This window comes from Ochotona princeps, chromosome 8 (genome assembly GCF_030435755.1).
Source record: "Ochotona princeps isolate mOchPri1 chromosome 8, mOchPri1.hap1, whole genome shotgun sequence".
In the NCBI taxonomy this organism is placed as follows: Eukaryota; Metazoa; Chordata; class Mammalia; order Lagomorpha; family Ochotonidae; genus Ochotona; species Ochotona princeps.
The window spans coordinates 8,266,415-8,288,602 of NC_080839.1; the positions used below are offsets into that span (position 1 = coordinate 8,266,415).

Here is a 22,188-nt window from a genome sequence, read left to right on the forward strand (position 1 = left end):
TCCACCTGAAAGGCAGTTACAGACACAGAGAATGAGAAAGAGAATCCTATTTGCTGGTTCACTCCCTCAGATGATTGTAACTGCTGGAACTGGGCCATGCTGAAACCAAGCAGTCTCCCATGTGACTAGCTGGGCCCCAAGTACTTGTGGTATTATTGCTTCCACCCTTGACATATTCGCAAGGAGCTTTGTCAGAAGCAGGGCTGCCTATGTAGTGGTTCAAGAAGTCCTGGAAATAGATGAGTCAACATTGAGTTAAGACTAGACGGATTATAGGTTTTAGAGTATGTAGTGTTCCCTAGAAATTAAACCCACCGTGGTCCAGCTGAATCACAACAAGAGCAAATCTGAGAGGGTCATGTGGGTCCTCAAGGATCAGTTCTGTTTGGAAGTTAAAGCTGAAATAATTTTCTATATATTTCCTTAGATGGTCTTTCTTGCTGACGAATACTGCAACTATTGTCAAGACATTTTACAGAGTGTGAAGAACCAAGAATTTGACAGGGTAGGGCTTTTTCTCTCAAATCCAAGTATTTACAACCCATCATTAACCATCTCACTTCAATAGACCCCTCAAGGGATGTCTGGTGGTCATCCATTGTACCAAAGTACTTACAGTGAAAAATGGAATTGATAGGCAAGTTCGTTTTGATACCAAAAATTTTTGAAATTCATGTCTTTTTTTTCATCATATGCCATTTACATGACCTTTTTGAAGATTCCCTTGTATGTACAAAATTAACGGGGGAAATTGCAGAAAGTAAACTTATTTTTTCATGCCATTTGTCATAAACTTTTTGGAATAATCCTATAGATTGATAATGAAAGAGACAGCATTAGCCAACAGATATGGTGTGACATGGCATGTTTTAGAATAACTATATGATGAGTATTCTGGGAGTCAGGAGAAGAGTGATTCAGAAGGCTGGAGAGTTTCCTCAAGGCAAGCCATGTCACTGCCGACTCTGGTAGGAAAGCAGAGGTGGGATAGGAGAGATTCCACATAGAATCCATGATGCAAGCGAAGGCAACAAGCCCAGAGGCACAAAAGGATGTGAGCCTTTATTTTCTGGCACCTCACAAGGACTCAAGGATGGAATCTGAAAAGTCCACATGAGGCAAAAGGAAAGAAAGGAGGCAGCCACAGCAGCTATTTTGCCCCACCACCAACTTGCCCACACGGCTTTTCACCAGCTCCGTCTTGCATACACTCTTGGGTGGCTTCTCACCAAAGTCAAACAGGAGGCTCCTTAGATTAAAAACACTATTGCATCGCTTCTCGGCCTTTTGCTAAGATCAAGTGTAAAAACACTGTTGCACCTCTTTCTGAGCCGAAAATTGATCAAAGTGGTCAGTCAACATGGTCTGAACTCCATGGGACCCCTCCGGCCCAATCCTCATCCTGATGTTATCAACCAGAGCCCCCTGGTGGTCAGAAACAGCTTTCCTTCCGAAAAACTTCAGAAGACATGGCCTACCTATGTGGAAATGACTCTCTGAGAGTTTGCAGGGCAGAATCCTTCCAATACACAGCTTGGAAAGCAGACAGGCAAAGCTTTAAATGCCTGGAACAAAATTCCCTCCAGTCTGTCTGGGGGGACGAGGTTTTACAAGGCACAAAAGGAGTTTCCACTGTTTGATCATTTCTTATGTCAGGTACAGGACCATCTTACATCCTTCTGGAAGTCTCTACAGCAAGATACAGTCATGTTTATGTCACTGCCTGACGTGTGCCAGCTCTTTAAATGCTACGATGCCCAGCTGTACAAGGTAGGAAGACAGCTGAGCCCCAGGTTTGTACAAGTTCCATACACTGATACCAATGGCTGGATTGGGACCACAGCCCCGCCCCTCCTCCTTTGCTCTCTCCATGGGCCCGGGATCTTCTGAGGGGTGACTGGCAGTGTTGGTGGGTCTTGAACCTGTTGCTCTTGACTTTTCTGAGTTGCTTCCTGCAAAGATCCATAGCCAACACACAGAGTGACCCATGGTTCCAAAACTGCCGAGCCTGGAACTGAGTCAGAGTTCTTTCTCTGGTCCTTTCTGTCAAACAAGACGTTGTACAATGAGTAACTGGTATAATTGCTTGGAAATAGACATAACTGCAGGGGAAAAGGGTGGGGCGTCTATTTCATGTGAAGCTCTGCCTCTAACGTGATGTTTGTATTTTGAGAATCAGGGAGGTATCGTGTCTGTGCAAGACTGTGTTCTGCTTCTGATAGTCACAAATCTTACCTTTATCCATTTTTAGGAATCAAATTATATTATTTCAAAGTTTTTAACAATGAAGATTGAAAACTAGAGACTGAGATCAACCCTTAAAGATACTTGGTGTGATTAACCTCGTATGTCCAATGCACTGTTTTGTAAATGAATCAACTATTAGTATTTTAAGGTCCTTGGAGGGAAAAAAATCTGATTGTACCCACAGCAGCCTGTAGTCCTACGGAGTAAGCAGTGCCTTGGGCTGCATGGCAGCTGCTCCTTCCAGTTCGTACCTGTGGCACTTATAAACTTTGGTCACTTTCTTTTAAGGATTTATTCTTTTTTTTTTTTTCAAAATCAGATATACAGAGAGGAGGAGAGACAGAGAGGAAGATCTTCTGTCCAATGGTTCACTCCCCCAAATGACTGCTATGGCTGGAGCTAAGCTGATCTGAAGCCGGGAGCCAGGAGCTTCTTCCAGGTCTCCCACGCAGGGTCCCAAGTCTTTGGGCCGTCCTCAACTGCTTTCCCAGGCCACAAGCAGGGAGCTGGATGGGAGCTGGATGGGAAGCAGGGTTGCTGGGATTACAATCGGCACCCATATGGGATCCCAGCATGTTCAAGCTGAGGACTGTAGCTGCTAGGCCACCGCACTGGGTCCAGCTTTAGTCACTTTCAATGATAGACCCCTACATCAGCCAGAAAAGTCAGCGTCTTGCCACTTTCTGAAAAATGTTATTTCAGAGGCAAACAGAGTTCTCATCCTCTGGTTCACTCTTCCAATGCCTGCAATGGCTGAAGTTGCACGAGGGCAGAAGCCAGGGGGTGACAACCCAATCCAAGTGTCCCACGTGGGAGCTATGAGTAATGCTTCCCAGGGTTTGCCCTGGCACACAGCTGGGGCCGTGGGCTGGAGCAGGTAACTGAAGCAGCTGAACCCAGGCACGGGCACTCGGGTGTGGCGGGTTATTCCACAACTAGGCTAAAGGCCAACCCCAATTTGACATTCTTATTGTAGGGAATTGAGGACATTCTCCTTCACGACTTTTTGGAAGATGTTTCTATCCAGTACTTGAAATTGGTGAGACAATTTAGTAAGAGATATAAGCTTTGGCTTCTCACAGCAGTGGAAGGTTTTCCGGCTCCATTAAAGATTTCCAAACTCAAAGGTAGGTTCTATTCTATCAGAATGGATCTCTCCAGCATTCACACTGGGGGTAAGCCTTTCAGTTTTTAAACCCATCTGAGAAGGTCTGGCCTGACCTTTCCTTGAGTGCCAGTGAAGGATTCTTGGGATAATCTACTCCCCCTGAAGAATAATCACATGAATGCCTGCCAGGTCCAAAAAGTTGTAGATGTGGCAACGCTGCTGCTGGGAAAAGCACCTGGACACAGCTCCAGCCAGTGCCCGACGTCCCATTGCACAGTCCCTTGAGCAGGTGGGATAAGATTCCGGTTCCAGTGTCCATCTTACCTCCTTCTGCTCTCTGATCAGAAATCCCTCCTGTTTCCTCCACTTCCTCACACCTCCAGACATTCATCGGGGCATTCACACCTTTGGAGCGCCATCTCACACCTGAATTGCAGTCTCCCTATGGACTTTCTAGAACTTTCTCCTCCATTCTCTCTGGCTGCCAAGTAGGAGACTCTGAATGCAGGTTTGAGTGCTGTTAATCTAAAATTCCAAAACCCAGAATGCCCTCAAAGCCCCAAACTTCTGAACTCCAACATGAGACCAATGGAAAATTCAACACTTGACCTTATATGACAGGTTGCAGCCAAAAAGCAGGCACCCTGAAAATATTGTTTAAATTCTCTTCAACCTAGTTGTATGAGGGATATATGAGGCATAATGAATTTTATGTGTAGACTGGGCCCCATTCCTGGGACATCTCATTATGCATCTGCAAATATTTCAAAGCCTTTTTTTTAAGTGAAATATGAACTGCTTCTGATCTCAGACATTTCCAAGGAAGGAGGCTCAGTCCGCACTGCTTCCACCAGCTGCCCTTGGGTTCAGGGCAACTGCAATGGCTTCCTATTGTGAGCCCAAAGTGCTGTGTCCACTGTCCCTGCCCTCCATAAACCTCATCTGCTTGTGCCTCATTCAGCATGTGGGCCCTTTAAACATCAGCCACATGTGCAGTATGATTGCCATGCCTGGTGGTTCTGGAAATGCCCTTTCATGCCTTATGTCTGTGAGGTTCTCCCATCCTTGTTGCTACAGCTCTTTCCCATGATCCGTCTCCCTCCCCAAGGCCCATGCTTCCTGGGCCAGATCAGGACCACCCCCACCAAGCCAATACCCATCACTCTCTTCCATGTATGAGACTTGCTTCCCTTTGCAATGCTTTCCTGGGTTGGGCCATCGGCAGTCTGGTCTTGGCATCTGAACCTCTCCCGCCACTTACCACCATCGCACTCCCAGCTGTGTTCAGGACTCATCATGCTGGACTCTCTGCTCCCACTTTTCTCCACTTGGAAATTCTGGGGCCCAGCCAGGCAGGGACCATAGGCTTATATGACAGGCAGCCACAAAGACACCTGGGAGGAAGTTCTGCACAAAGAAAACAAGACTGGAGTTTACTGTGAAGCAGGTGCTGTGGCCACTTTAGCACCTTCCCATACACTAGATCTCAGGCTCTGTCTGTCAGTGTGCCGGTTATTTCCATGGCTTCCTGGCTGCCTGCCCTGCCTCTAGCCTTTCCAGCCCACAGCCACACTCACTTCCATCCCCAGTGACCATCCCCAAAGAGTAATTTGGTCAATGCGCACCTTCTACGGCTCACAGGCCATCCACAGCCCTTCATTTGATGTAAAGTCATCTCCGTTTGATCTCAGGCCCCCTATGTGTCTCCGTCTTCCCAGAGATTCTCCCCATACCGTGATCACCCATTGTTTCCCAGGGGCCCAAGAACGGTGGTCCCCAGAAGGCCTTTGTCTCTGTGTTCTTTGTGCTTGGACCACATCCATGTGTCCCCCACTTACCTACCTATCTCCTGTCTGCCTGTGAAAGCTCAAGTGAAATGTCACCTCCTCAGAGAAGCCTTCCCTGATGCCGTCCCCTAGACAGTTTTCTGCCTTCCCGGAAGTATCTACTTTGTCTCCCCCATGTTGTCACACTGCAGGGGAACCTAGAGCTCACTGGTGGGTTGTGAGCTCAACAGCATCTTCTTCATGTTTTTGCTTTTCTTCCTTCCTTCTCCTGGGATAATTTCCCAAGGAGATAAGAAAGTTGGAAGTACAGAGGATTCCCTGGCAGAAATCCTAACTTCTGTTGGACATGTGTCTTAGACTGTTACAGCAAAATGCAGTCGTTTGCCACGCACAGCACAGCACAGTGTTATTCAATTGCCCCATGGATGACGTTCTGTCTCCTAGCAACATCACAGCCTCTGAGTTGGTCTCAGTACATACTTTGATGTCCACACCATGATGAGATCACTCAACAAAGGGTTCATCCAAATATGTCCTTGGTGTCAGAAGTGCTGTGCCACCATTGCATGACTTGAGTAGCTGCTTAAAAAGCTGGGTAGGGGGGGGTGAATAAACAGAAATTTCCCACTGCAGGCTGGCAAATCCAAGCCAGGCATGGCTGTTGAAGACCCCTTTCCTCACTGAGTTACGGCTGTCTCCACTTTGTCCTTACAAAGAGGAAGATGCCAGGGGTCTCATGAGGTCAGCACTGATCTCATAAGCAGGGTCCCACAAAACCCCAGATCCAGACACCATCACCATGAGGGTGAGCATTTAGCACAGGACTTTGGAGTGGGGGGTCACAGGCATGCATATCATAGTAGCACTGGAACTACATGCCTTTCCTTACACATAGGTACCTTTCATCTAGTTGGCCCTGCTGGAACCTCCCAGCCCACAAAAAGGGCAGAGAGCCAGGGAAAGATGGGGGTGCACTCAGGCAACAGTGCCCTCTCTGTCCCCACTCACCCACGTGTCCCTGCTCCCCATCGGTCACGGAAGAACCTGAGCTGACAGGATCAGTAACAATGACGTGCATTGCTCTTAACAGAAGTCACCGTGTTTGTCAAGAGAATCAGAAGAAAGACGTACCTTTCCAACATGGCTAAGGTAGGTGGTGGCCCTCTGGACACACTGGGGACAAAGCAGTTTCCTGCAGAGGAAAAGGAGAGCTGCAGGGGGGAGCTATTTCCATCCACTAGGCAAGCAGAGGGTGGGACAACAGTGCTGGGGAACAGTGCCTGCCCCTGGCAGGGAAGGCCTGGTGGGGCTGTGACAGTTACAGCCCACACACAGACAGGCAGGCTGTGGTCGCCTGAGCAAGAGGAAGAGGTCATCCCTAAACAAGCTGCTGTGAGGTCCCATGCAGTGCCGACCCGGACAGGCTGGTGTACGAAGTTGAAAGGGCGTCAGAGCAGAGTCTAGAACCAACCGACTAATAGACAGACCTTCCGTCCACTGTGGCTCAGTGGGTCCAGGCCACCAGACTGCTCACCCTGGACCTTCTCATTCCCAAGGAGTGACCCACTGCATTTTTGGGTGCCTCCTCTGTGTTTCCACCAACAGCACATGGGAAACCTTAGAAGGCCTGTGGTGATTGCTTCTGTATCACCATGTACAGACATTTTCCTCATTGTTACAACATAATAGAACAGTTATCAACACAGCATTTACACTGTACTAAGTAGCCCAAATAATCCAGCACAACCAAGGAGGGTGTACATAGGCTGGATGCCAATTTTGTGTTGTTTTATGTAGGGACTTGAGTATTTTGATGATTTTGATATCCTGGGAGGGGGTCCTGGAACCTACCGCCCAAGGTTACCAGGGACCAACTGAATTGTGTGGGCACCCAGCCTGTGGCCCACCCAGCAGTCTGTTGTGGTGATCCCTAGGTTGCAGATGGGAACTGAGAATGGGGTCTGTCATTCTGCTCTGGTCTGGTCTCTGCTCTGCAGGAGTCAGCGGAGTCAGCCCCCGAGCCGACCCCATCTTTCCAACACAAAGCCCTCCCTGCTCACCTGGGTGTCACCTGTTCATGTGTTCTTGGCCTATCTCACTCTCAAGCACAAGCCCTTCACATCATTCCAACCAGAACCAGCTGTGTCTTCAGCCTTAACTGTAAACCTACCACCACTTGGGATCATTCACTCAGCACCCCCCACGCACTCAGGTTCCTCCTGTGCAAATGGGAGTGTCCCAGGGAAAGGATAAGCAGGTGCTCACACCACACAGTCTGAGCAGGTGAAGGATAAGAGCGTCCCCACTTGACAGCTGAGGAAGTCATTCAAGAAAACTCAGTTCTTTGCCCCAACAAAAAACGGCGGAGTCAGTTTCTCAATCCCCAAAATCACCCCTCAGAATCAAAGTCAAGGTTCTCCCCACCATCTCCTTTGGGATGATCGGTCACCACTGTTGGACTGTCTTGGACACTTTGGGCTAATTGAATGGGAGGCTGAGGAAAGTTAGCAGCCCTAGGTACCGCTGCCTAGGGCAGAAGACTTCAAAATACTAGTCCTTAGCTTAGCAATTTTAGAATGCTTTCGCTGCTTTGTCATTTAAGAGGCAATGTTAGCAGCAGATCTCACTTTTCTTCTGTAACAAAAAGTCTTGGTTAAATGGAAAGACAGCAGGCAAAAACAAGACAGCAAGATGTCATTAAGTGCTATGCTTCCTTCTTGTCTTCAGACCATGAGACTGGTGTTGAAAAACAGTGGGAGAGCCAACAGTTTGAAGTCGGATCTGCATGCTATCCTCAGTCAAGGTGCTTTAGATATCTCTGCAAAGGCCCTGACAGGTGGCCTGGACCCCGCGGAGGAGCTGGAAAGCCACACAGAGATGCAATGTAATCCTCCTCCCACAGCTTTCCTTACTGGGATGGTGGGCAGATATATCTCTTTCTTTGGCATTGAAGTAGGGCTGAACTTGGTGGGCTGTAACAGTTATTAAAATATTGAAATACATCCATACTTGATGCTAAATAGTCTTTGACCACCCCTCTCCCCACTTTAGGGCTGGCCTATGTTGTCCTGGCTAACCTGAATCCCAGATCCCCTGATAAGCCACCCTTTTTCCATCAATCCGGCAGCTGAAGTGTTAACATGAGACACAACAGGCTTCAGAGATCTACACAGCACCTCTGGCTAGTGGGATCCAAAAAGGCTCTGTTCCCACAGGCCACAGGAACCCCCAGGCATCCCAAGTGACTCCCCAAAACCTTGCTCTTGCTCCCTGCTGAAGCCCAGAGAGCTCCCAGGACCATAAGGGCTGCCCCAGGGCTTCTCTGCTCCTGTCATCATCCCTGTGGGTCCCCAGGACTTGACAGAACACTAAAAGTGGCTGTGGTTGCCCAGCAAGCACAAGCTTCCAGGGAGCAGCGTACCCTGACCAAGCCTCACCTGAACCAAGCAACCTACTTGGCTTGTTACACTCAATCCCAGATGCTTAAAAAGTGGGTACTTACAAAGGTGGGAAGGCCAAAACCTGGTTCTGTTTCTCAGTGTTCCCTACACAGGTGGGGGAGCCAAGATCTAATGTCACACATACGTTCCCAGCTGGGCTCCACCTGACTGAGTGTATAACCACAGGCAAGGTGCTGACCACCTTTGATGTCCACTGTCGCTTGCACGGCATGAATACACCAGGCCTTTTGTGCACATGTCAAGGGTAGGTGAGGTCATGTCTGTACTGAGAATGAGCTCACCTGCAAATAGTGTCTGTGTAATTACAAGGTGGGGTGACTGTGTGAAAACATTTCCTTGCATTGCTGCAGGGGGCAGAGGTATGGCCAATGACTCCAAACTAGACAGTGCCAGAGTGACAAGTCTAGCCTGAGACATCCTTTATAATCTGAATGAATGTGAGGCCTGGAGGAATTCCTTTGAACTATTGTTCAGATGTTGTCGACGAGGTTGCCTAGGACACAAACACTCTGCATGGTACATGTGATCTTCTCCTGTGCCTCCTTTCGCTTCCTTGTAGGTTTAAGCAGTTTGATTTCTTTGCTGGGAACATCAACAGATCTCAGTGTATTCCTGAACTGCCTGTCTTCTAATCTCCAAGCATTTGTCTTTCAGGTACAAACCCGTGATTTCTGTTTTGATAAGGAAAGAAGCGGGTGTCGATCATGCAAGTTCAATTGTAGTCCCATATGCTCATTACTTGAGGGTAGGAGAAAGACCTTTCCCAAGCTCTGATCAGGAATGTGTCAGGGCTGGCAGGAGTGAGAGGAGAGAGGGGAGTGGCCCTTCCATTTTGTGGCAGAGCAGAAGATGGGAGAGCAAAACAATCACAAATGTGTGTATGTGCAGGTGTGCAGGTGTGTAGGGGCGGTCAGTGTTTGTCCACTTCCTCTCTGTACCTGAATATCATGCATGAGGTCACTGATAAAGAAAAGAAATTCACATCTAGCTAAAATTTAAAAACAAAAGAAATGCCCATGTATATCAATTTTGCTGCAAATACAGTGTTTTTTGACTTTTATATTTTTGTCAGATTGATATGAGGCATATACTACCATAGTTTAAATAATTTTTTACCACATTAAAACTTAGATACATTGAATATCTTTCCATGTGATTGTTGGTTTAACCCTTGCCTATTTTCCTGCTGGATTAGCAGCTTTTTATTTGTTGACTTCTTTACTTAGTAAATCCCATAAGCCTTGGACTATGATGTAAATTTAAAATGTTATCTCAAAAAATAAGTAAAATGTGAAGTTTTTAAAAAGTTTAAAAGGGAAAAAAATAATTTTTAAAAAAGGGGGTGTGGAAGAGGAGGCAGGCAAGGAGAAAGAAAAATATACTTCTGGCCATTGTGGACACCGGCAAGTCCAAGGTCTTGATCTGCATCAAGTGAGAGCCTTCTTGCCGTCCTGAAGATAGTACAGGACAAGACAGACCATGTGTGCCAGAGAGAGCTCAATGTCAAAGTCACTCTCTCCATAACCCATGAATGAAGTGACCCAATCACCTCCTTGAGGCCCTGCCTTCAAGAACCGGTAGCATATGACCTTGGGGATTGAATTGAAAGTATGTGGTCAAACCACAGCAGTGCGTGGTGAGAGCAGGACAGTCAATGAGCACACATGGGTGAGTGAGAGGTGCTGGGTGTGTATGGGTATATTCTGGCTGTATGGGTATATGCTATGTGCACCAAGCAAGAGTGTGGAGGAGATGTGTGGGGTGTGAGGGAGGAGGCTTGTCTGCCTGAGGACAATGATCACCCACCTGGATGTTCAGCAGCTGTGTTCCAGTGAAACACCTGGCTTGACTTCTGTATCTCAAGGATGAGTTGGTGGTGGACACAGGTGGATTTGGTCTATGTGATCAGCTTGCCTGCAGGCAATCACTGTAGTTGGTTCTTGGGATTGATTTTCTTTGTCATCATCATGGGCCGTTGCTCTGAAAGAACTGAGAATGTCTCCAGGAAAACCAAAGTGACTGGCTCCAGTGGGCTCTAGAAGGAGTCAGGGATTAAAGCCCAGATGGAAACAAGGTAGCTCCAGGCCCCTTCTTGTGCCATCATGCTCCCCGATGATGAGAAGGTCAGGAAAGGCCTTCAAGAGGGTAGCGGGACTCCACCTGAGACACGGAAGGTGTGGAGAAATCAACTAAGCTGAGAGAGGGAGAGAAGGTGTTGAGAACGAAGACTGACAAGAGCGGTAGGTAAGCACATGGGGAAGCAGGTAGGAATCAGCAGAGAGCTCCAGGCACACAGCAAAGACGCCAAGGACCTAGAATAGGAACTTGGGCTTGGGATGTTTTCCTGGAAGCCCCAATCCCATCTCACTTCCCTTGTCTTCACCCCTGGCCAGTCAGTGGAGAAGAATAGGCAGACATACTGAGTGAGTCCATCTTCACGGCTGCCAGAACTTTGGGATTTTGAACCTTCTGGGCAGGAACCGGAATACCTCAGAAAGGAGCCAGAAAGCCAGTTCCAACCCACAACAGGTGTCTGCTCCCACTCTTTACCTCCTGAAAATAATCATTCCAGAGTGTCTGTAGTCTTTATGCTTCCTTGGTGGTCTCTGGCAGGGTTTATTCAGAACACCAGAGTTGCTGGTGACTGAGACATTTATCCACCCACGGCTTTTACAGAGCCTCACAGAGTCACTCCCTGGGGAACTGCAGACCTACCACCCACCAGCAACTGGGGTGGGAGGAACTGCCAGTGCTCCCTGCTCCTTGTTTCAGAGTCTCAGCTTCCGCCAGGAAGAGACCACTGAGATCATTAATGCCAACCCTGCCTCGAGGCAGGCAGCCCGATGGTTGCAAGCCATGGAACCCCACATGTGTCCCTGAGGCTCCCATCTGCAGCCTTCACAAATGAGGCGTGTTAGAAAAATGATGTTTCTGCAATTGCGTGACTTTGAAAGGCTTGTTTTTGTAAAATAGCCTCCCTGATTTAAAAAAAAAAAAGCCAGACTATTGTCAATGAAACACTCAGACCATTAAAATGCAAACCCTGGGACTTGTCAGAGATGACTAATGTCCTCGATTGTCTGCAACTGGAAGAGGGAATTGGCCAACTTGGGCACATGTTTCTCACTGTTTGGGTGCAGATCTGTAAGCAAAGGGACAAGACACACCCCATGGTCTGGGGGTAGGACAAATGCTCAGTGATCTTCAAGACTGATGGTCAAACAAATGCATGCGCAGAGGGAATGCTGGTCACCTGGCATGATCTCCCCCAATGCTATCAGAAAGCTTCCAATGATTTCTGTAGTCATATCATCCCTTCAACCTGGTGCCACCCCCACTAAATGGGAGGAGCACTTACCAAGAGCTCGCTTGCAAGTGGTAAGAGCCAGTAGAGGAGTCACAAAGGATTCCAAAGGTTAGAATGACCCTGCAGGGAGTTGACAGCTTGGCATGGGGCAAAATAGTAGATAAGCAATGATGAGAATGGGCATTTTTGTCACTTCCAGCCCATGTCCCCGTCTTTGCCTCAGTGATGTGGGGTTACAGAGTAGACATTGGGTGTAGCAGTCAAGGTGCCAGTTGGGATGCCCACATCTCATTCTGCAATGCCTGGACTCAAGTCCAGGATCCACTCCTAATTCCGGCTTCCCGCCGATGCACATATCCTGGAAGGCAGCAGGTGATGTTCAGGTAATTAGGTCTTGGGTAGTTCCCAGCTTCTGGCCCACTCCAGCTCCTGGCCAGCAATCGGGGAGCCAATCAGCAGATGGAAGATCTTCCTCTGTCTTTCTCTGTGTGTGTCTTTCTGCCTTTTAAATAAATAAGTAAATAAAAAATGTAAAAAGAAAATACATGTGGTTGCAAGTCAGTGGGAGGTCCTGTGACAAACCCAAGAGGATGCCTTGGGGTATTCACGGTGACGCATGCATTTTTAAAAATATCTATGACTTCATAGTTTGTAGATCACTTCAAGAGTGGCTCAAGGCATCTTTCAGTCCAGAGGGGGAGAATTTCTTAGTCTGCTTACAGCAGCATCTTGCTGGAACCTTGTTGAGCACCACTCAGGCCATCAGATGACTTTGGCTCCTTGGGACCCAAGGTCAGAGATTCTCTAGTCGTAGGGTTGTTTACATGGTACAGCAGTCAACTTCACATTTTCCCAAATAAGCTTCTGACTTTTCATTATGGGAAAATCGGTCTCAGCTTTTCACATCAGACTGAGCATGCTGAAGTGCAAGTACCAAACAGCCATTTAAATAGTTGTGTTGGGGAGGGTGCTGTGGGTGCACTTGATTTAAAAAAAAAAAAAAAAACCTTCAGGCAAAACAGTCCTGCAGAGTGGGCTTGAGCAAAGAACAACTCCTGAATTGGGAAGCCTGGGAACCACAGAGGTCAGAGAGCAGGAGTGTTTGTAGGCAGGAAAAGGCTAGAGAAAGCAAAAATAAGGAATTAAAAATAAAGTGACATTTACAAAGTCACTTTCCTTTATTTTTTTAAAATAAGATTTATTTTTACTTGAAAGGAAGATACATTTACAAAGAGGAGAGATAGACGAAAGATTTTCCCTCCACTGGTTCAGTCCCCAAGTGGTCTCAATGGACAGAGCTGAGCCAATCCAAAGCCAGAAGCCTCTTCCAGGTCTCCCACATGGGTGCAGGGTCCCAAAGAGTTGAGCCATCCTCTTTTGCTTTCCCAGTACACTAGCAAGGAGCTGGATGGGAAATAGAGTAGCTGGGACATGAACGGGCAGCCATCGGGCTGCCAGCACTTGCAGACGAAGAATTAGCCTTGTTGAGCCACTGCACCAGCTCCGAAGTCACTTTCCTTACAAAGGCTAAAGCAGAGGGGACTTCCCCTCTCAGGCTGGCTAACACTGGGCTGTTTGGGAATTCGACTGTTGTCTCTCTCTCCTGAATTATCAGGAAGTCAGATCAGCGGCTTAGCTTCTGCCTCGTGATGTGGGATTTTAGCATGAGTGATTCCGTTTCAATTTAGTGTATTGATCCTCATGTGGGAATTAAGTTCAAATCAAAGACCTCTCATAAATTTTATTTAACACATTTTGCAAGTGACCTCTTTAAAAAAATTATATAGGATTTATAAAAAAAAATGAGGCCAATTTCCCACCTCCCTTCTTTTCTCCATCAGCTTCAAGGGCTCTGTCCTGAAACCATCTCCACAGGGGATGGCTCAAGACCAGAAACAGCCCCATGTCAGCTCCTGCCTGCTTCTCACCCTTACAGCCTCCTCTCCTTCGCCTTGCTAGTTTAGCCCTTGTAAAACGCTGGTGCCTGACACATGTGTGTGCATTTGAGAACACTCTGGTCTCCTTGATTTTATCATAAACCTCAGTGGGTGTTTTTTTTTTTGTCTCACAAAAATGCACTAGCCAAGCAGAAACAAAGAGGAATTTATGAAATTAGCTGCCAACTTCCAGCTTCGATGGAATTTCCTTCTTACTGCTGTGAGCAAAGCCATGACCCTCTGCCACAGAAATAGCTTTGGTAAGTCAGAATACAAAAGGTTTTATATTCTATCCTCCAGAAATGGTGTAACAGCATAAGTATTTTGCATATTGCTATAGAGAATCCAGTCACTTTTTTAAAAACTTCTTTTAATGTAAATACATCATAGAGAAAAAAAACATGCAAAGCCATAGCTCGCTCTCTCTTTAATGGTGTTGTGAGAGTCCACCAAACAAACCCATTATGCCGTCACTTCCTGAGCCCATCACTGTCTTAGTTTTTGAGCTTTGTGAAATTATGGGAAAAGCATCAAAGGAGATCATTGAAATGGAAAAAACAATGGCTTCTTTGGAGCACCGATATTTAATTTTCAGGAACAATGGCCAACAGAGGCATCACTGTGTGTGGAGGGTGAGGAGAATGAACCAATGTGAACTTTGAACACTTGGCAATCAAGTCACTGTAGGAGAAGGTCACACCTTTGTCACTGGTGTGATGTAACAGCTGCAAGTGCATCACTCAGTTCTCCAGCTTCCTAGGATCTATTGCTCACTCAACAGATTTTTATTTATGTCCTTAGCCATTTAATTGTTGAACAATTCAATTTCAGAAGCAGTAGAAGTGAAAAAACAAACAAAAAAAACAATAAGGATGTTATGCATCGCAGTTTCAGGAGACACAGGTTCAGATAGCTCCAAATCAGTGCTCCAAGGCAGGCAGCGAAAGTGGAATCATGTAGAGCCTCCCAGAAGATTCTGTTAAGTCACTGCAAGGTAGTTAAAATTCCTATTGAAATTCAAAAGAATATAAAACTAATGAAGGATAGCGAAGAATGTATACACTTGATTAAAAAAATATCCGCAAAGAGTCCAAAAACCTCTGGATAGACATTCTATACCCGAGCATGATGTGATGACTAGTCCTTCCAGATGTTTGTGACAAGGAGATTCACCTTCCGGACAGCAGCTGGACATGTCCACAGAGCTGCTGCCTTAACAGCCTTCTGATTTTGTCCTGAAAAGCTCTCTCACTGTTGCTCTCATCATAATGATGCTTTCCCTTTTATTTCACAGTCCCAAGCACCTTGCTGGGCACTGAGCATCTATTGAGAGAAAAACAAAGGAAGTTTTTACCACTAGACGTTTAGGCACTGGTTAGGAGGAGTCATGCATACACTGGGCAGGAAAGGCTTCCTGGCACATGAACTTCACTTCAGGAAGAAATCCAAGAGTGAGTGGAGAATGGAGGGTACTGATCTGCAAGCGTTGCATCCAGAGAACAGACCGCTATCCACAGACAGTGTGAGCCCACTCAGAAGAGAGTGGCCCATTTCTGAATTGCGTTTCACATGACGTGGATCATTTAATGAAAGGGGAAGTACAGTCTAGTACAAAGAAGTAAAGTGGAGGAATGTTCATGGAATTACTGTGAAGTAGGCAGAAATTTTCCAGGATGTGGCTAGAGCTCCTTTTTGCTCCTCATATGATCTGATGTTTCCTGTTGTAGTGGCTAGTAGGTGTGTCATTTAGCAAGCTTAGCTATTACAATAAGTGTATGATGAGCTGTAAGTCAACCCAGGTCAGCCTTATCCTTCTAAACGATCTTGAACCTGGTCCAGGCAGATGGTCTGCTTATCTGCAGAACAAAGGGACCCAAACTAATTCTTTAGGCCTTAGAATAAAAGGAACTGATGTCTCCAGGTGACTCAACTGCTTCCCTCACCTCCCTGTCCCATTCCTGGCCCCAGTGACTTGCCAGCTGTCCTTCTGGGCACATGAACAGGATAAGAAAGAAGAAGTGAGCCCTATTCTAGATCAGTTTTGTGATCATGGAGCTCTTTGAAGGTTTACTGCTGCAAGCTGTCCTGGGAGTGACAACCATTTATAATCAAGTTATCCACTTTCACGGAGTCCACACTGACTCTGCTTTATGCTAATGTTGTTTAGAACAAACAAGAGAGTAGACTTCACATGCAATCAAAAAATAGAAATTTAGCACTGTTGTCGTTGCTCTAACCCATTCACCTTCCCTGGACCTCCAGGTGTAGTCAAAGATTTCACACCAGTAGCTTTTCCTCTTAAAAGGGGGCTGTGGTTTTCACAAAATTATATAGACTTGGAGCTGTTGGTCAAACTTACTACAACCAGGTCAGGTCATCCAAGGAGATGCTGGGTGACAGAAGCCATCTTCTGCTGTCACCTGCATCTGCTGCTTTCCAGGAAGTTGGTTTCAAAAGGAGACCCCAAGACTTGAACTGTTATTCTGATATGCGATGACAGTGTTGCAAGCAGTGGCTCACCCTGTGGCTCCTTGCTGCATTTTAACTTACCTCTCACAGCTTGAGCCATCTGGATCTATGCTTTTCTTTGCAGAAACTGTCATGTAGGGGTTCTCTGAGCTGGAATTAGAGCAGGAAGGATGAATCCTGCCCACCCAGACCCCCTTCCTCCTCCACTGGAAACGAGTCTGTGTTTCTCAGGAGTTGAAACCCCCAGAAAAGCTGTTAGTTTCACATGGGTTTATTTATTGCCCACATAGCTGTCTGCCAAATATATTAATTCTGTTATTATTTACACACAGGCTCCTGGCACCTGTTTCATTTGCTGCTTTTGGAATATGTGATCCATATACTTCAGTCATGCATGGAAGAAGAGGAAGAGCAGGATTTGGAGCATCTCAGGGAAATGCTACCAGACAGCCAGTCTCTTCTCCAACCAGACCAGGCGCTCTTCCGCCCTCCAGAACCTTCAGCTCCGGATTGTGCCAACCTGCTTGCAGAGCCACCACCAGTGACACCAAAGCACATGAGCCAAAGCCAGGGTCCCACGGGTCTGAGCAATTTGGTTCTCCGAGTCCTGGGCTTTCTGGTGGACACCACTACGGGTGATAAGGTAGAGGTGCTGTGACCTGTGTGCCCCCCAACACACACATACACACACACACACATACACACACACACTACGTGCAGTAGCACACAGAGTTGTTTTGACTACAATAAGAACTACAAGGTGGTTAGGAAACCCATAAAGATGACATTGTCCAAACAAGGATAAGCATTCTAGAATCCTCTTTGCTTTGGGCGATTTTTGCCAGCAGTGACTGCCATGACTTAGCTGTCTGTTGCTGTCAGGTGTGCGGTGCACTGACAGGTGTGAGTGAAACACAGGGATGATGAGCCTTGCCTGTCCAGAGCTCACCCTGCCAACCACGAAGCTAAGAGACACACACTGGAAACGCCTCTAGGGTTCCAATAAGGAAAGGCTGAACAGCCTGAACAGAAAGGATTTTGAAAAGGTTGAATTGAAGTACATCTTGAAACATATAAAAATAGGAATTTTTGTTTATTTAATGCGCTACACCCTTTATAGAAACTCATTTTCTGCACCTAAATAAGCTTTTTTTAAAAGTGCTTAGCTTTCCACAAACTTTTGAAGTGCCTCCATACATTATCCCGAAGTCATACAATACTGTAGAGTGTTTATTCTTCTTATTTCATTGGACGGCAACAAATAAAATAAATACTGAGAAGCCAAGTGACTTGCCCAAAGTCACAAAGCAAACAAACTCAAGAAAATGATGAGACAGAGGGAAGAGCCCTGGCCTGCTTGATCTCATCTATTTTTTAATTTTCAAAATGTTCCGATTATTGTTTTTATTCAATTGAAAGAAGAAGCCAGGGGAAGCAAGAAAGAGAGAAAGAGAGGAGGAGGAGAGAGGGAGAGAGGGAGAGAGGGAGAAAGCAAAAAGGTCCCATTCACCAGTTCAGTCCTCAGATGCCCAAAATAGCCAGGACTGGGCCAGGCCTAGAACCAGGAGCCAGGAAGGCAACCCAGGTCTCCCACGTGGGTAGCAGGAATCCAACTACGTGGGTGTCACCACTTCCACCAAGGGTCTGCAGGAATCTAAAGTTAAAAGCAACTACCAAGTCCTGTTGGAAAAGTCCATTTATTTTCCTGAGCTGTGTTGACACATCTGTAAAATGGAGGTATTAATTAGATAAACTGGAGTTTTACCAATAAAATGATCTTTAAGAATTAAAAAAAAAAAAAAAAGCAACTACCAAACCCAGAAATTAAACCCGGGCACTCGTACATGGGACTCTGGAGTCTAAACCCCAAGAATCCAAGTCCACTTCCTAAAGTCCATTCTTACCCCACAACTCTAGTTCAAAGGCAGGTGGCCCAGGCTCCAGAGCAAGCAGGACGCAGGTCAGAGATGGGGCCTGCTGAGGTAACCGAGAGAAGCTGGACTGATGTAGGAGCTTCGTTCCACTTGGAAGAGTGGAATGGGTGGTTTTTAAGAACTGGTGACAGCAATTGTTTTAGCCTGGCTTCCTACAACTTCTACACAGCTGCTGTGCTTAGCTACTGTACACAGTCTTCCCTCTGCCTCCAACTCCCTTCCTGAAGTAATGAGGTGGGCTTTGTAGGAGGCTATCATTGCCCTCAGTGGAGGGTCACAGCGGTCACAGCCTAAAACCACTCATGTCTTAAAAGTTCTCAAGACAATCTGAACCTTTAGGAAAATCTTTCTTTCCTGAAGAATCACTCTGGGTGCTACACAGTGTGGAGGCCCTCTGTAAGCTATGGCTAAGCATTGTTCAGAGGTGACATTGTGCTAGACAGAAAGGAAAGGATCATTCAATGACACATGCTAACGCATAATAAGGGAATCATCTTATTGGGTAGGGCCTTGTGCAGCAGAAAGATTGAGTCCAACTTGGAATACAGCCTGGGCGAGTGTGGATGGGGATAACATAGAACAAATTACTGAGAGCAGATCTCAGGGGTCAGAGAGATCCAGCTTAATCTGACCTCACACAATTTGAGCTACAGATGGGCCAAGTTGACCTGGCATTACCTGGGGGGTGGAGGGCTGAGACCCCCCAACTACATATTCAGCACGCGATCAGCTGGCAAAGATGAGAGGTTCTAGCCATTCCGTAGGGTTCTATTCTGAAACTGGGTGTTAAGAAGGATGCACACAGGAGCCCAGAATAAGGTTCAGGGCCTGAGTACAGCCTGCCCAAGCAGGGAATCCTGGTCAAATTGAACATGCTGCTTGGTTAGTCAAGGAATAGGAATAAAGTCTTACTTGTGCAGCCACTGCTGTGCAGGGCATTTCATTGCAACACCTCAGCTCAGCAAGGTCAACATCCCCACTTCACAGCTGTCCCACTAAGGCTCCGACAAGGGCTGAGTATGTTCCCAAGGGTCCACGCTGCTCGTTGGGAGGGCAGGGATTCACATGCCCACAGATCTCCCAAGGCCTGCCTTCCCAGCATCCTCTCTCTCTCACCCCCAGAGGGTCTCTGGGCATTTTAGTTCTGTGTATTTTAACTGGTGACTTTAGAGTAGATTAAAAATATTCAGTAAGCAATTTTAGCCCAAAGGCTCCTGGATTCAAAGTTGGTCAATTGGATTTATTAGCTGGGAACCTTGGGCAAGGTTCTTAGTCTAGAATGACAATAATACCTAATTCCATAGAACTGTTGTGTAGTTTCAGTAAATTAATCACAAACACTGAGACTATTCTTTAGCACATAGCAAGTACGCCCCAATAAGATGCCAACCAATGGGGTTGCCAGCCCAGTGATGTTTCTCCAGCCAAACCTCCTCATCTGAGCACCCTCCCTTGATTTTCTCTGCCCGTCCCCGATCACTTTAAAGCTCACTGTGGTGAGATTTGGCCTATATTTAGTTGGCAGAATCAATAGGGAAGATATTAAACACTTAATTGAACCACATAATAAAGCTATCCAAGCAGAAGAATGCCAGATAATGCAAGGTAATATACATTAGAGATTAATTAAACTCCCTTCTCTTGTTTCATGCCTGCTGAATTAGCTGAAATGACTGACACAATCTAACACCTCCGAAGCTGTACTCTTCTAATTTACATTGCATTCATTATTCAGCATTCACACTCATCATCCTCTGCATCCCATTTGCATTCATCCGCCACGATTCAGCGCCCCATTTCGCTGCACATCTGTGGCTGCCTCATTGTTTGAACGCTCTAGCGCTGCCCTGCACCTACAGTAATAACTGAAGTCAGCACCCCCGGTGACCAGATCCATCTGTCGCTCTCGTACATTCCAGAAACATTCAAATTAGGAAGACGCTAAGCCAGGTTTAAGAATAAAGTGGGTTTTTTTTTCTTAATCTATCATGAAATTAAGTGAGGAATATAGTGTTTTGAGAACAAATGGTGTGAATTGCACTTCAGGTCAGCTACCTAAGGGGTCCAGCAGAGTGCCTTCAGAAATCAGTGATTCTTCAGCTCTAGGGTGAAGCTGAAAGAAATTTTCGAGAAAGAAAGCCTTTCTTCCTTTGACAGTGATGGTTATTGTGGACTGCCGATGAAAGTGGGCAATGTGCTTCATGAGACTGGCATTCACATCCTTAATCAAAATATATGACTTTATGGGGGATATGTTGGTGGGACAGACCAGGAGAGTGTGTTTTATGTTTCCAAGTTCCTAGGTGAAGAAGGGCAGCTTATCCCCGCTTGCTGCATAAGACACCTTGCTTGGACAGTTCGGTGCCTGGCAAGAGCTGGTACTTCATCAGAATCAGGGGCTGTGAACCTCTCTAACCTACTACCGCCACCGAGGGCCCATTAGCCAAAGGCAGGTGCCTATTTTCATGGCATTTTTGCACCTGTCTCGTGGAATATGTGCTGGATGGTGGAGGGTCTACACAGGAATTGAGTCACCATGTCAGACAGATGCAGAGAGGATGAGAAAGCGGCCAATGGAATCCAGCTGTAAAGCAGCCCACAGGCTGGACACTATAACACACAGAAACACACAGTGCCTGTCCCAGGCCCCTCCTGATGCCGACTGGGGCTTTCTCACATCAGCCAACAAAAGTGAAGTGCATCCTCTCCTGTTCCTAGAGGGAGCTCCCTGATTCCCTTCATGCCCGTTATCTTGCATGATCCCTGGATTTCGGAGCTCCCGGGATGTTCTCATAAGACCTTGAATGTTGCCTGTGAGAAATCAGGTTCCCTGTGATGGAAATACATGCACAGACTCTCTGGACAGGTACCAGTGTTGGCTATGGTCAAAGAATGCAAATGCAAAGAATGCAAATGACCATTTCTGAACCAAAAAATAATATACATTTGTCTTTAAATCTCTTCTATTTGCAGCTCATCCAGGTATTGTTGGAAGACAAGGCCACGGACAGCGCAGTGAAACTCAGCCTTCCTGTGGGCCAGGAAACCCTGGTAACCCTGAGAGATGGACAAAGATTTGTAATTCACATTTCAGGTGTACCGGAGAGCTCCGAACACACTTATTTTCAAGAAAGCGATGCTAGTGTGTCAGCTGGTCAGCTTGAACAGGGCATGAAAGAAGGACTGCACTTGAACTCCTAAAAAGACATACTAAATGCTAAAGCTTATGTATGGATGCAAAAGAAGTTTATGCACATAATAGTACATATGTATATAATAAGTACGTGATTTTACATTTGCATTTCAAGGAGTTGGCTTTGATTAAATGTATAAACTGATTTCAAGAACAGCTTTTGCCTCCATTGTTTTTCGTGAAGGGCTTTCCCAGTCCTGTTTGGGGGCTAAAGAGAAATATGAGAAATCATTTTGGGCAGAAAGAAGAGGTGAAGCCTGCAGAGAAAAATCACAGCATTTGAAGGATTTACAGTGGTACAAGCAGGACCAGCTGGCAAGATGAGTCTTCCTTTGGGTATTGCCTCAGTCCACATAGAATCCAAGAAAGAGGGAAAACTCCATCTGGTTCCACTGTTACACTCGCTCACTTTGGCCTGCCTGTTTTCTAAGCATCAGGCCGAATTTTGAATGCCGCAACATCTGTCCCAGGAGTGCATGTCCTGGTTTGAATCACCTTCATTCCTCGTTTGGTAGCAGAATGCTTGAAAAGGTTGACACTGAAACTAGATCAGGTTCCACCAGATCCAGTTTTACGTATGTGAGCATAATGTTTCAAAGCAATTTTGAAATTCAGACTCAACATGATTTCTGTTATGCCTGGGAAGAACTGACAATATGTTATGAATCTTAAATTTATGTGAAAGGAACTAAATTTCATTTGCCTTCACGTATAAAGTGAGTAGCATTTCTCAATGAAACAAATT

General features: G+C 46.3%; 1 protein-coding gene across 2 annotated transcripts in view; it reads left to right on the forward strand.

The window, feature by feature from the left end:
• RFX8 (regulatory factor X8) overlaps window positions 1-21,599 on the forward strand; it is a 60,991-nt gene extending 39,392 nt beyond the window's left edge. For both annotated transcript variants that reach the window (XM_058667384.1, XM_058667385.1), the window contains exons 7-15: window positions 428-505; window positions 1,657-1,770; window positions 3,224-3,374; window positions 6,233-6,291; window positions 7,870-8,026; window positions 9,163-9,257; window positions 13,993-14,107; window positions 16,649-16,959; window positions 21,224-21,599. In XM_058667384.1, the coding sequence (XP_058523367.1) occupies window positions 428-505; window positions 1,657-1,770; window positions 3,224-3,374; window positions 6,233-6,291; window positions 7,870-8,026; window positions 9,163-9,257; window positions 13,993-14,107; window positions 16,649-16,959; window positions 21,224-21,451 (1,308 nt within the window). In that variant the 3' untranslated portion in view covers window positions 21,452-21,599. The remainder of the gene's footprint in view (window positions 1-427; window positions 506-1,656; window positions 1,771-3,223; window positions 3,375-6,232; window positions 6,292-7,869; window positions 8,027-9,162; window positions 9,258-13,992; window positions 14,108-16,648; window positions 16,960-21,223) is intronic.
• The last annotated feature ends 589 nt before the right edge of the window (window positions 21,600-22,188 follow it).